General features: G+C 56.4%; 1 protein-coding gene across 1 annotated transcript; it reads right to left on the minus strand.

Moving 5' to 3' along the window:
- Positions 1–847: 847 nt before the first annotated feature.
- On the minus strand, positions 848–11,403 carry CCDC97 (coiled-coil domain containing 97). The gene is made up of 5 exons (XM_059381842.1): positions 11,225–11,403; positions 6,986–7,441; positions 5,260–5,538; positions 4,676–4,805; positions 848–3,033 (listed from the first exon to the last, which is right to left on the minus strand). The coding sequence occupies exons 1-5, from the start codon at positions 11,268–11,270 to the stop codon at positions 2,913–2,915; spliced, it is 1,032 nt and encodes a 343-aa protein (XP_059237825.1). The 5' UTR covers positions 11,271–11,403; the 3' UTR covers positions 848–2,912.
- Positions 11,404–13,186: the final 1,783 nt, after the last annotated feature.

Below are 13,186 nucleotides of genomic sequence, written 5' to 3' on the forward strand. Positions count from 1 at the left end.
CAGCCCGGGGGCGGTGGTGGCGGCCCGGCAGGTCCTGGGGGTGGGGGTGACCAGGCCACAGCACAGACACTTCCTTCTGGCCAGACAGGCCACAGCCTCAATACCCCTTCCTGCCCCCTTTCTGGATGGGATTGTGGCGGCGACCCCTCCTCCTGGGCTCCAGGGGCCACCAGTGACCCTCTGACCTGGACATCCTCACTGGGCTTCCCAGGATCTGGGAGACAGAGAAGAGGGGCTAGCCAATGGGGTGAGGGGCAGGCCAGGGGCAGCAGGGAGGGAGATGGGGTGGAGACTCTGGGAGGAAGGCACAGGAATGGTCACCACTGCTCAGAGACCCCGTGTGTTGGGATGAGCAGGAGGCAAGCAAGAGGGGTGGCTGAGTTCCTGTGCAGGGCTGCTGGGGGAAGAGTGGAGGGCTGAGAAGGGAGGTGGGAAGTGATGGAAGATTCAGGCAGCTAGAGGCACAGAGGCACAAGAGGCAAAGCAGAGGAGGGAGAGAAAGAGAGGGACAGGAGATGCAGGGGGGTCAGATGGGGTGTGGGTGGCAGCCAGCAGGGCTGGTCAGGAGGAGAGACGGGGTGGGGGCCGGATGCCCACGAAGGGGCTCTCCCCCAGCAGGCCCTCCCTCCCTGACTCAGCCTCTCCGTCAGCCCTGACCCGCCTTGGGCCAGGCACCCCCCCTCACCCCACCCCAGGGCACCTCCAGGTCGTAGCCATGGGGGCTGTCGGCGGGGGGGGTGTGTGTGTGTGTCTCCCACAGTCCCTCTTGACTGGCCCCACCTCTGTCTCCGCGCAGAGGCTCCCGTCTCTGCCATCTGACTAACCCTAATTCTGACTCAGCTGCTGCTGTCTCTCATCACTTTATTATGTAACAAATCTACGTCCCACAAAATATATCATAAACAACATTGAGGATCCAGTGGCAGCCCGAAGAGAGTGGCGCACAGCATGCAGGGGGGATCCCTGCCTTGGAAGAGCTCTCTGGGCCTGTGGGGGCGCACACAGACCCGGGGCAAACACCCTTCATCCCCTGGCTGAGGGCACGGTCCTGGGCTTCCCCAGGAGCCAGGGCAGCAGTGCGGGTGGCACGAGCTACACAGGAGCAATGGTTCTGGTCCAGGTGCCGACTTCCATGCCCCTGACACGGTTCCAAGCCCATGTGCAGGGAGAAGCTCCCCCTGGAGCTTAGTTGCTGGTATCACCCTTGACAGCTGCCTTTTCCTCGGTCTTCCTGAGGAAGTTTGTGCATCTGTCTGCTCCAGGTGGCCCTGACCTGATGGCTGACATGCAGCCCAGGAGGAGGGTCTATAGGACCTGTGAGGTTCTAGACCTGAGTTTCATTTTCACTGGCCATGCAGCCTGGAGCAACTCACATCTCCCTTCTGGCCTCCCCTGACTCACCTACGGAGTGGAGGCAAGTCCCCAGTTCTCTGGGTTGTCTGGAGGATTCTGTGTGGCATCAGGCCTGGCAAAGGACAGGACTGCTCAGGAACTGGAAGCTCCCATATTGAACAGTCTCTCGGTGTGAAATGTCCCTCATCCTCCAGGCCAGATCTCACTTTGTGTCTGCTCTAGTCCTCTCTGACCCAGAGGGCAGAGCTGAGGTCCAGGGGTCAAAAGCTGTGGCCCCAGGATCTCCCTCTTATTCTGGGCCGTGTGCCTGAGGAAGTGGTTTTGAGGATCCTTCAGGCTTGGCTATGGTGGGGTGCCATCATTTTGTCTCCCAGGAGTGAGGGGTCCCCAGGTCCCACTCTCTGACCTGTGACCCACAGCCCTCCCCAAGCAGCTGAGCCTTTCTCTGTATGCTTGTCTACTAGGGGAGCAGGAGCCGGGTGTGGGGGCATGGGAAGGCGGGACGCCTGGGTTCCCACAGGCCAGTGGCTGAGTCACTGGGAGGCCATCTGGCTCCCATTAGCCTGGGGCGGCAGGGGGCTCTGTGGGGCGGGCCGTGTGGCCAGCTGGGGGGCAGGGACGCTGGGGCAGGCTGTGTGTGGGATGACTCAGGACCCATGATAACAGCCTGTGCATATTTGGGGAGTATAAACAGGAGAGGGAGAAGAAGGCGGAAGAAGGGAAGGAAGGAACGTTGTGGCTGGGGGAAAGAGAGGGGCCGGTGGGGCTGAGAGGGGAGAGCCCCCCTTCCCATGCCCCCTCCGGCCACACCCAAGCCAGCAGGCTCATGGCCCTGGTGCTGCCCCTGTGCCCCCCTCCCAAGTCTGGGTCCTGAGGGAGAGGTGACAGCTGGTAGCCAGCCCAGCGAGGCCGCCTTCCTTGGCAGCAAGGCCGCCTTCCTCGGCAGCGAGGCCGGTGGGGTGGGGGGATGACACAGAGACCAGAGAAAAAAAGGCTGAGGGGTAGACAGAGAGCCAGAGGCAGCATGGAGGCCGAAATGGGAGCGGACAGGTGGGAAAAACCAGAGGCCTGGAGTGGGGGCTGAAGGAGACAGGAATGAACCGGGAGCAAGGAGGCATGAGCTGCGTCAGCACAGAGGGGGAGAAACGGGAAGAGGCCAGGGTGAAGCCAGGGGCTCACCTGGACCCCACTAGGCATTGATGTCCACTTGGTGGGCACCAGCTACAAAGGGCCTGCTGGCCTCAGTCAAGGGGAGGTGTTCAGCTTGGGCCCTGTCGTGGGGACAAAGGCACAGGGACAGGGAAGGGGATGGAGAGAGACAGAGAGGAAAGATGGTGAGGTGCAGAAAGAGGGAGAGGGATGTAGAAAGCAAGAGACAGAAAGGCAGGGAGAAAAAGCGAGTGAGCCAGAGAGACAGCGAGAGACCGAGGTGGAGCTGGGCGGGGGGCAAGGTAGGGAACCCCGCACGCAGAGGGGGCAGGGAGTTGGCAGAGATGGCACCAGAGCCAGCAAGGCTGTCCCCTAGACGGAGTCACGGGTGGGGTGGGCGGCCACAGCCATCAGTCCCCATCCAGCTCTGGGCTGGGCGCATCCTCGGGCTCCTCCTCATCAAAGTACCTCTCCTCCTCATCCCGCGCCACGATGTCCAGGTTGTCGAAGTCGGGGTTGTTGTCCACGGTGCTGCGGGGGGAGGGGGCTGTCAGGGGCTGGTTCTGTGGGCCCGGCCTCGCTGCTTCTCACCCTTCAGAGGAGCTGGGGCTCCCCAGGTCAAAGGCCACATGCTGGCAGCTGTCAGTGGGAGCTGCCCCCCGGCGGAGAGGGCCAGGCATGGAACCTCTCAGGGCTTCAGACAAAGGGCAACATTTTCCAAAGCAGAGATTTTACACAAAAACTTAAGGTTTCTCTGAAAAAGCTGGAAGATGGGGGGATGGGAAGACCCTCATTCCCCAAAAAGTGGTTCTCAAACAGGAAGATCCTGGCCCTCAGGGGACATGTGGGGACAACTAGAGATGTTTTGGGTGTCTCAAGTGGGGTCTCCTACTGGCACCGAGTGGCTCAACACCAGGGATGCCTCTACTACCACGCACAGGTCAACGCTCCACACAAAGAACGATCGGGCCCGAAACGTCAGCAGTGTCGAGAAGTGTCTGCCCTGAGGTGACAAGTGATCCTAAACTGTGGGAGGACACTTGCAACTGGTGTTCCCCCTGCTGGGAACACTCTGAGCCCAGATATTCATGCTGTCCGCCCCACCCTCCAACACTCTGCATGTCTATGCTGAGAAGTCACCTGCTCAAGAGCCTTCCCTGGCCAATTCATCCCAACCCCCCCACCCCTAGACCCTGCCTTAATTTTATGGCCCGTCAGCACCAGATGCTACATACTTCTCTTGCTTCCTCATTAGAGTGGAACTCCCATCAGGGCAGGGAACCTTTCATTGGCTTTGGTCACTGCTTTGTCCCCAGAGTCTGGACACAGCAGGTGCCTGGCACATGGTGGCTGAATACAGAGGAGGGACCCACTGGCCCCTCTGCCCAGCAGCTGCCCTCCAGGGGGGATGGGCTTTGGTCCCTCTGCAACCCTAATCTTCACCCTAGGCCCAATTTCCTTATGGGCACCTGGCTTTCTGGGGGCTCCCCATGGCCCAGGGATTCTGCACCCTGCTTTGAAAGTTGCAAAGCCAGCTGGAAGGTGGATAGCCAGACTCGCCTCCGGAGCCGGGTGGCCCTAGCTCAGGCAGGCGGTACCCCCCCACTCAACTGGTGAGGGTTGGTTTGTTCGTGCGTCGCTGGGGCTGGGTCTGAAGCCAGGCCCTTGGCTTGCACACCTACCAGGCCAGACTGCCTTGGCCTTTTATCTCTGATTCCGATACTTCATTCTTCTGTGTTCTTGCCTTCCCAGAGCAGTGGCTGTGTCTCGCCCTGGGGTCACGGTGGCGGGTCACTACTACGCGGCCACCATAGGCCCCTCCATGCTAGGCATCAACCCTGCCAGTGGTTACCTACTGCAGCGAGGAGGTGCGGGGGTGTGAGGAAGCAGCTGGCGTGCCTGGGGAAACCTGGAGGGCTTGGGGCGGTGGCATCCTAACAGGCCACCACCACTCACCTGAATAGAAATATGTTTTTTTTTTTGTTTTTTTTTTTTTTTTTTGAGTACCGACCATCAGCTCTGCTCAGTCCCTTCTTCAGGTGAGAGGACTGATACTCACAGATGGACAAAGCTAGTCCAAGGACACACACTCATCTCAGGTTCCCTTACGCCATCTGAGCTGGGCTGAGGGCCGTGGGGTGCTGGGCTGGGGGCAGGGCAGGGCCTGGGTCACCTGTAGTCAAAGTCCCCGTCCTTGCCGTCCAGGAAGCGCTGGTGCATCCGGCTGGTGAACTCTTCCCGCAGGATCAGCCTCTCTTCTGAGTCAGGTACCCAGGACTCCGAGTCTTTGCTGGGGCTTTGGTCTGTAGGGGCGGACACCACAGTGGGGTCGGGGGTGAGGGGGTAAGTGTGAGTGGTACACTCGGGGAGGGGCTGAACACACGGCCACAGAGAGTTGCCTCCTCTGTGCTGGTGGCACTGCGAACACAGTGGTGACCAAGACAACCCTGGTCCTGCGCTCCGGGCCACATGCCAAACACGCAATGACAATACAGTGCTCTGGAGGTTGGAGAACAGGGTCAGGAGCTGATACCTGGAGGGTATCAGGTGGTGGCGAAGGGAAGGCATTCTTGACAAAGAGAATGGCATGAGCAGGGGCCTGCAGGAAGCGACTGCTGCATGCCTTCGAGGAGTGGGGGACAGATATGCTAGAAGGACTGGGAAGAGCCTGGGCACTCAGGGCAGGCAGGGGAGGGATGTGAGGTCTGCTCTTACAGGTCGGGGGCCAGCTGGGAGCCCCCTGGTACCAGCCCTCACCTTCCTCATCACTGTCCTCCTCCTCTTCCTCCTCCTCCAGGCCAGCCTCCTCCTCCTCCTGCTGCTGGAGCAGCCGCTGCTGCAGCTCCCGCTCCTGGTAGGACTGGAGCAGGAGGTCAGAGAGCGGGCAGGCAGGGGTGCCAAGGGTGCCGGGCTTGGGCGCCTGGTGGGCCGGGGCACGGGCACTGAGCTCCTCCTGGGTTAGGTACTGCCCAATGTACTGCTCGTACAGCAGCGGGGCCCGGAACCGCATCTGCTCGTCACTGAAGTACTCGCCGCCTGCATGGAGAAAGGGTGTGCCCGGGCTCAGGGGTCTGGGTGTGGGCTGAGCCTGTCTGGGCAGATGCATGTCCACAACCATGCTTGTAGGAAGCCATGCACGCACAAGGGCAAGCGTGGCATGCACAGTGAGACAGGTGAGAAAGCACGCAGGGACCTGAGGTCACGTGGTCCCGAGTATGCACGCGTGCATCTGAGCGTGTGTGGGTTATCAGCCCCGGATCTGCACGTGTGCTCCTCTGTGTGTGCATACTCAGCTGTGGCCACCCTGGCCCTATTGTCGTGCCTGGTTACACAGGTGTGCACACCCTCCTGCGTGTGTCTAGGAGTGTCTCCAAGTCAGCGTGCAGGGGTCCTGCACACCAGAGCCAAGATGCAGATGACGTGTGGCTGTCTGTGTACACAGGTGCATGTGCCAGATCAGGGGGCCCCTGGTAGCCTTCCAGACCCCACATCTCACCTCTCCCCAGAGTGCTCTCCCCTGTAGCCATCCCTTGGGTGGGCTTGGTTTCCCCCCCACCTGCTTCCCATCTCCTCCAGCTGCCTGTTCCTGCAGGTGGCTCTGTTCCTCAGAAAATCATTAAGCCTGCCCAGTCCCTCCCACACACTGGCCCCAGCCCCGCCTTCAGAGCCCAGGGTGAGAATCTGCCCAGAATCCCAGCCTCTGCAGCACTGGGGTCTGTGGCCATCCTGTCCTGCCCCCTCTCTTACCCATCTCTCTGTTTCTGGTATTTCCCACCATATGCTGTTCCTCTCCCTGTTTCCCTGGTTCTGTTTCTATCGCTCTGCCTCCACCCACCTGTCCCTCCTGGGTTCCATATCTGTCACCTCACCCCCCATTCATTCATCCCTCCTCCCTCCCACCTCCTTCACTCCCTGTCACTGCGCCCCACCCTCTTCATCTCCCTGGCTCTAGGGCCTACATCTTCACGGTAACCAGAACTTCACTCCCTCTCTGCCTCATTTGCTCTCATCCTTCCACTTTAGTTCTAGTGTCTTTGGTCACAAAGATGCTTATAACGATACTGTGGTCAAGAAGGTATTGTGCCTTTCACAGGCGTGCCTTGTTTCAGAGGGCCTTTGTGTCCCCAGGGTCAGAGAAAGACTCCCCTGGATTTCCTCAGTGCCTCTATGTATGGTGTGAGAAAGGGAATCTCATTTTCCTGAGGGGTAACCACTGACCACAGTCTGTGGCCCACTGACCTGAAATTGCACTTGTGTCATCTACTGAATTCTGACCCTTCTCACTACTGGTCCCATTCTCTTCCCTGGGATCCTGTCTGTCTCGACCTATCTTGCCTCATGGCTTCACATTTGTTTCAACCTCCCTGTATCCCTGTCTCAAAACTCATCTCAAGACCTCTGTCCATGTCTCCACTCTTGCATCTTAGTTCCTTACTTCCTCTGCCTCAGTCTCCCTGCCCGCCCAGCCCTCTTGTCCCCACACCTTGGATGAGCTCACGCAGGGCAGCGTAGCGCCGGTTACGCAGGCGGGTACGCAGGGTGCGAGGTCGGGCACTGCCCTGCCGGGCCACCTCGGCACAGTAGAAGTCTGCACGATGGTCGCCGCGCAAGTGGCCAAAGCAGGCCAGGTGCTCCTCGCGGAGGCCCGTGCGGAAGCGCTCCAGGAACACCAGCGGCTTCTCATGGTATAGCTGGCCCAGGATGGCCACCTTCTCCCGCTCGGTGAGGTCAGGCTCGCCCTGCTGCTGGCTGCACACTGGTAGGCGGCTGGCGGCCACAGCACGCAGCATGGCACTCACTGCCACATTCTCAGGCCCGGGGGGGTCATCATCCGGGGCCCTTGGTGGTCCCTCTGTCGCTTCCACCTTGTCCTGGGGTTTGGGTGGGACCGGCATCCAGCTCGGTTCTCCCCAATGCCCAGAACCGGGCTGTGTGCAGTCTGTGGGGGTAGGAGAGATGTGTCAGTCCTGGGATGGGAGTGTGAGGAAGGTGGAGTAGGTGGAAAAGACTTGTCTTAGATTTACTGAGCACCTACTATGTTCTGGGCACTGTTCTAGGTCCCAAAGATACCAGACTAATCACAAAGTTGACATTTTAGTGAGGGACACAGACCATGAAAAACATAATTATTGAAAACACACAATGTGTTAGCAAATGCACAGTCTGGTGGGTGGTTCCAAGAGTTTTGTAGAAAAATGAAGAGGGAAGGAGGTGAGAATGGGGTCATTGGGGGGCAGGCTGCAATTTAATTAAATTTATTTATTTGAAATAAAGCGATGAGGGGCAAATGGGGAGGGAGACAGGGAGAAAGAATCTGGAGACTCGGTGCAGAGCACAAGCCAGATATGGGGTTTGATCCCATAATCACAAGATCATGACATAAGCTGAAATCAAGAGTCAGACGCTTAACTGACAGTCACTTAGGTGCCCCAGGCTGCAATTTTATTTATTTATTTTTTTAAAAAAATTTTTGTTTATTTATTTGAGAGAGAGACAGTGAGAGAGAGCATGAGAAGCGAGAAGGTCAGAGGGAGAAGCAGACTCCCCATGGAGCTGGGAGCCTGATGTGGGACTCGATCCCGGGACTCCGGAACCGTGACCTGAGCTGAAGGCAGTTGCTTAACCAACTGAGCAACCCAGGCGCCCCCCAGGCTGCAATTTTAAATGGGACAGTCAGAGAAGACCTTGCCAAAGAAGTGACATTTCGGTAGAGACCTGAGGTAGTGAGGGACTGAGCCGTGACATTTTTTGGGGAAAAGAGTTCTATGGAAAAGGGAATAGCCAGTGCAAAGGCCCTGAGGCAGGAGCATGCTTGGTATATTTACTTGGTTCTTTACCTCATTCACTGACTCACACAATCCTTTGCCTTTTCATTTGTTCACAAAATCACTAACACATCCACTAAACTGTTCATTCCCTCTCTTTCTATCTCATTCACACACTCACCCAACCATTCTTCAGCAACTCTAAATGTGTGCGAGGCCCCAGCTGGGCTGCACTGAGGATCCACGGGAGCAAGCGAGGCAGCCCAGGGTGATGGGGGAGCCAGGACAGTCAAAGACAACACGGGAGGTAGTAACAGGCAAGCTGCGTGCCAGGCAAACCTTGTTGAGAGCTGTCTCTCAAAAGGTGTGGTAAGTGGAGCGAGGCTGAGCAGGCAGGAAATAGAAGACAGAAAGTACAGGCAAGTCCTTTGGGCAGCTTGGCTGGGACAGGGAAGAGGGAGGAGGTGGGGGTTACAAGGGTAGTGGGTGTCAGAGGGTTGTAATCACTGAGACCAGAGAAGACTGAGTTGGACCAGGGCAGGGGCTGTGCAGGAGGGCACAGGAAGGGGTGGTGGTTAGAACGATGTTCAGGAGGCTGAGGAGACAAGCCATGGGGCTTTGGGGTGGGAGACAAGGGATGCATCCAGTTCAGGTCTGGGGTCTAGTGAGATTATCCTTGAGACAGTCATGGAAAAGGAGCAGATCTGGGGGTGGGGGGAAATGCTGAGGCCAGTTTGGGACATGGAAGGTAGGTTGGGCCCAGGGCATATCCACAGGGAGCATCTAAAAGACTCCAGGTCTGTGGGGCTGGAGACTTCTCGGAAGGAAAGTGTAGGGCTGGGGACAGAGCTACAGAGTCGGCATTGCCAAGACAGGAACCAAAGCCGAAGTAAATGAGAGGTCTTAGCGGGGCAAGGCAAGTATGTGAGGGATGAGAAGAGTAGGCTAGGAAAGAGCCCGAACTGGATGGGGAGAAGCCTATGACGGAGGCCACGATACAAAATCGGCCACTGAAAGACAGCCATGCTTTAATTCCTGGAGCCTGTGTGGTTGCTGACGGCCAAAAAATGTGTCTCTGCAGATGTGAAGTTAGGGATCTTGGGATAGGGGGATTATCTTGGATTGTCCAGGTGGGTCACAATGAGTGTCCATAACAGAGAGTCCGAGGGAGACTGGACATACACAGAAGAGAAGGCCATGGGAGTGATGTGGCCACAAGCCAAGAACGTCAGGAGCCACCAGAAGATGGAAGAGCCTCTGAGGGAGCCTCCATGGTCCTGCTACCACCCTGATTTCAGACTTGTGGTACCAATTTCAGACCTCAGGCCTTTAAAACTGTGAGAGAATAAATGTCTCGTTTTAAGCCCTCCAGCTTGTTGTCATCTGCTGCAGCAGCCATAGAAAACTGACAGAGACTGAGCGGGAGGAGCCTGAGAGGAAGAGAAAGGGAAGAGTGGTGTCACAGAAATCAAGGGGGGGGAGGCGCCTGGGTGGCTCAGTAGGTTGAGCGTCCCACTCCTGGTTTCAGCTCAGGTCATGAACTCATGGCACTTGGAATGGAGCCTGGAGTCGGGTTATGGGCTCCTTTATCAATGGTGGGTCTGCTTGAAAATTCTCTCCCTCTGTTCCTTCCCTCACTCTCTCCTCCTTTCTCTCTAAAACAAATAAATCTTAAAAAAAAGAAAAAGAAAAAAGAAGGTAAGGGACAACTTTCAAGAAGGTTGGAGGGGTCAATGGCATCGAATTCTTCAAGCAGCCTAGTAAGAGAAAAGCTGAATGGGGTGACTCCATTTAACTACAGGGGGGAAGAGGCCACTGGCAACTTTGATCAGAGAAGTTTCTGGAGGTAAAAGCTGGACTGCAAATGGGTGGGAGGTGAAGAAAGGGAGGCAGGTGTGCATGACACTTTGGAGAAGATACCTGACATGGAACCAAGAGACAGATTTTCTTTTTATTTAATTTTACCTTATTTTAAAAAAGATTTTATTTATTCATTTGACAGGCAGATATCACAAGCAGGCACAGAGGTAGGAAGAGAGAGGAAGGAAAGCAGGCTCCCTGCTGAGCAGAGAGCCCGATGTGGGGCTTGATCCCAGAACCCTGAGATCATGACCTGAGCCGAGGGCAGAGGCTTAACCCACTGAGCCACCCAAGCGCCCCAGGTTTTTTTTAGATTAAAACATTTTTTTAAATGGAAAATTTCCAACATGCAGAGATTGAGAGAACAGGATGAAATGCCCACCCCATCCCCTATACCACCATTCAGCTTCAACAATGACCAATTCTTGGCCAGGGACGTTTCAGCCAGCCTCCCAACCACACCTCGCCCCTCCTGGGACGACTCTGAAGCAGCAGGATGAAATCTCAAGAGAAGCTAAAATGATAGCGTTTTAGATACTGACGGGAAGGCATCGGGAGAAATAAAGAGACTGAAATTGCAAAGGAGAGAGATGGAGGGAGCACAGAAACGGATTAAGGACTCGAGGACGCCGATGGCACTGTGGTCTTTGGGGAAAGGGGAATGAGAATGAGGGGAGCTGTGAATGGGGGAGCTGTAAATCTGGACTAGGCAGAGTTTGCGTGGGTCAGGAGGAAGGTCAGCCTTGGGCAAGGGAAGGGTCAAGTGCCATGCAAGGGGGGGGTAACTGAGAAGCAGGGGTGACTGAGACTCAGACGGGATAGGGAGCAGGTTTCTGGTGACCCGAGAGTTAGCCTGGCACGGGGTAAAGGCTGGCCTGGAACTTGGAGGGGCTTAATTTCGGGCGAGGAGACGGGGTAAAGGACTGCAGTTCGCAACAGGAGAGGTATTGATCTCCACAAAGTGGCAAAGTGAGCTGGTAAACACGAGGGCTGCTGTGTCCCCTTGTAAGGAGTCCTCCTGCGCGCCCACGGGGAATCACTTTCCAAAGACTCCGCAGCCCCACCCTCCCGCCGCCTCCACGAGGCCAGGACCTCACCTTCATCGGGTTCCCTGGCCGCCGCTGCGGTCGCCACGGCCTCCATCCTGATTCCTAATTAGTTAGCCCCCGCGGTAGGCTCCGCACGCTGACCCCAGCCCCAGGCCCTCAGCGGCCACTTCCGGCTGGGCAGACTCTGTGGGACCCCGTGTTCCGCCAAACCCGAAACAACAGTTCCGGGGTGAAGGCGGACCTTCCCATGCGCATGCGTGTCCTCCTCAGGTCCCGCCCCCTCGCCGCCGCCGCGAACGGAAAGGGCGTCGGGGTCAGAGGCTCTTCCACGCCCCCCACCCCGCCCCCATATGACCTGCCAAGAAATTGAACTCCCAGGAGGATCTGAACCATTGTTCAACCTGTTCACTGCTGGGACTGAGAGTCTGGCGTGCTTACCTCTGGGATGGACAGTTGAATGGTTGATGGGCTCCGTCCAGAGCCTTTTGAGGATTTGTGTTCTGGTTTAGGCTCCAATCCATTCCCTTTTCCTTAACCACCTCAAAGAGTACCTACTAAGCTTTGGTTCTTGCTGCTGTGATCAAAGCCAATCCCCAGCTAGCATGAGATGGGTGGTGAGATAAGACAGAATTCCCCACTGTGTTCTAGGACCAGAAGAATTTGCAGATGTGGAGAGTGACAACCTGGTACCGATCCGCTCTAGGTGATGGGTAGTGACTCACTCAGGTGTTACCAACAAAGTGGACAGACATACCACAAGTGACCACCCTGAGTGGCCTCGACTCTGACGGGGTTGTCTGTCCACCCCAGCCTAGGTCAGGGAAGGTTTCCTTTTAAGAGGAGAGGACACCCAAGCTGAGACCTAAAAGATGAGCAGGAATTAAAGAGGAAGGTTTCAGGCAGCAGGGCAAGGCAAAGACCCAGAGGGGAAGGCAGGCATGGATATTTCTGGCTACTGCAAGGACTTTGGTGTGGTCAGGGAATAAAAGTGTTCTAACTTGGAAGGCCACTGTTGGGCTGCAAAGGATTTGAGAACCTTTTGAATATTAATGCAAAATTCCATGTGCATGTGCACTTTCTGAAGCAGAGTTGATGGCATTTGGATTGAGATTTGTGACTCCCCCAGAACAAGCCACCGATCTGAAGTTCAAAGAGGGAGCAGCAGAAGATGAAGCCAGAGCGGTCGCCAGTGGTCAGGCACACAGGGCCTCATAAGCCACACAAAGTAGCTTGAGTTCCTTTATCCTTCGGGTAGCAGGTGGGAGTGGGGAAAGCATGAGAGTAAGGGGCCGGAAGTAACGGAGATCTGTGAGGATCTGGTGCAATGATCCAGACACTGTGGACCGGAGCAGAGAAATAACTTCCCATTTGCATTGCTGGAATAAGGGACCTAGAGGCCTATTTGCCACAGCCCATAGGTGCTAACTACATTCAAGACAGATTACTCAGAGAGGCCAGCAGAGGGTGCTGTTGCCCAACACGTGCACCAGCAAGGGGACTTTCCAGAGAGATGGAGGGCCTTCCCCTGTGCTCTGAGTGCAGAGGGAGGCACTCCAGGGTCCCATTTAGCCTAACTAGCCACCAATTTTGGTTCCATCTCACATTCAGATGCCTCATTCCTGATCTCAAAACTAGTCGGACTTCCTCCTCCTCTTGCAGCCTGTGTTCCATTCATAAGGCTCTGAGGTACTTCCTGTAAGGGATGGGGCTCAACTGGCACTCCTGTGCCCCAGCATTATCCTTTACAAGGGGCGAGGAACACCACATATCCCCCCACCACATATGGGGGAGAGGACACTAGGCTATTAGGAGATGCAGACACAAAGTCTTTTAACTTGGCTACTTAAAAAATTGTTCCCTTCTCCAGGAAGACCTCCCCTTACCACAGTCCCTACCCTCAGACTTTCATAGCTGACCATGTGGTGTCACCATCCGAGGACAAGTCCATGTTACCTCTGGACTGGGAGACCCATGAGAGCAGAGCTCCGGCCTGTCCTGACCATGCTGGAT

This window comes from Mustela nigripes, chromosome 17 (assembly GCF_022355385.1).
Source record: "Mustela nigripes isolate SB6536 chromosome 17, MUSNIG.SB6536, whole genome shotgun sequence".
Classification (NCBI taxonomy): domain Eukaryota; kingdom Metazoa; phylum Chordata; class Mammalia; order Carnivora; family Mustelidae; genus Mustela; species Mustela nigripes.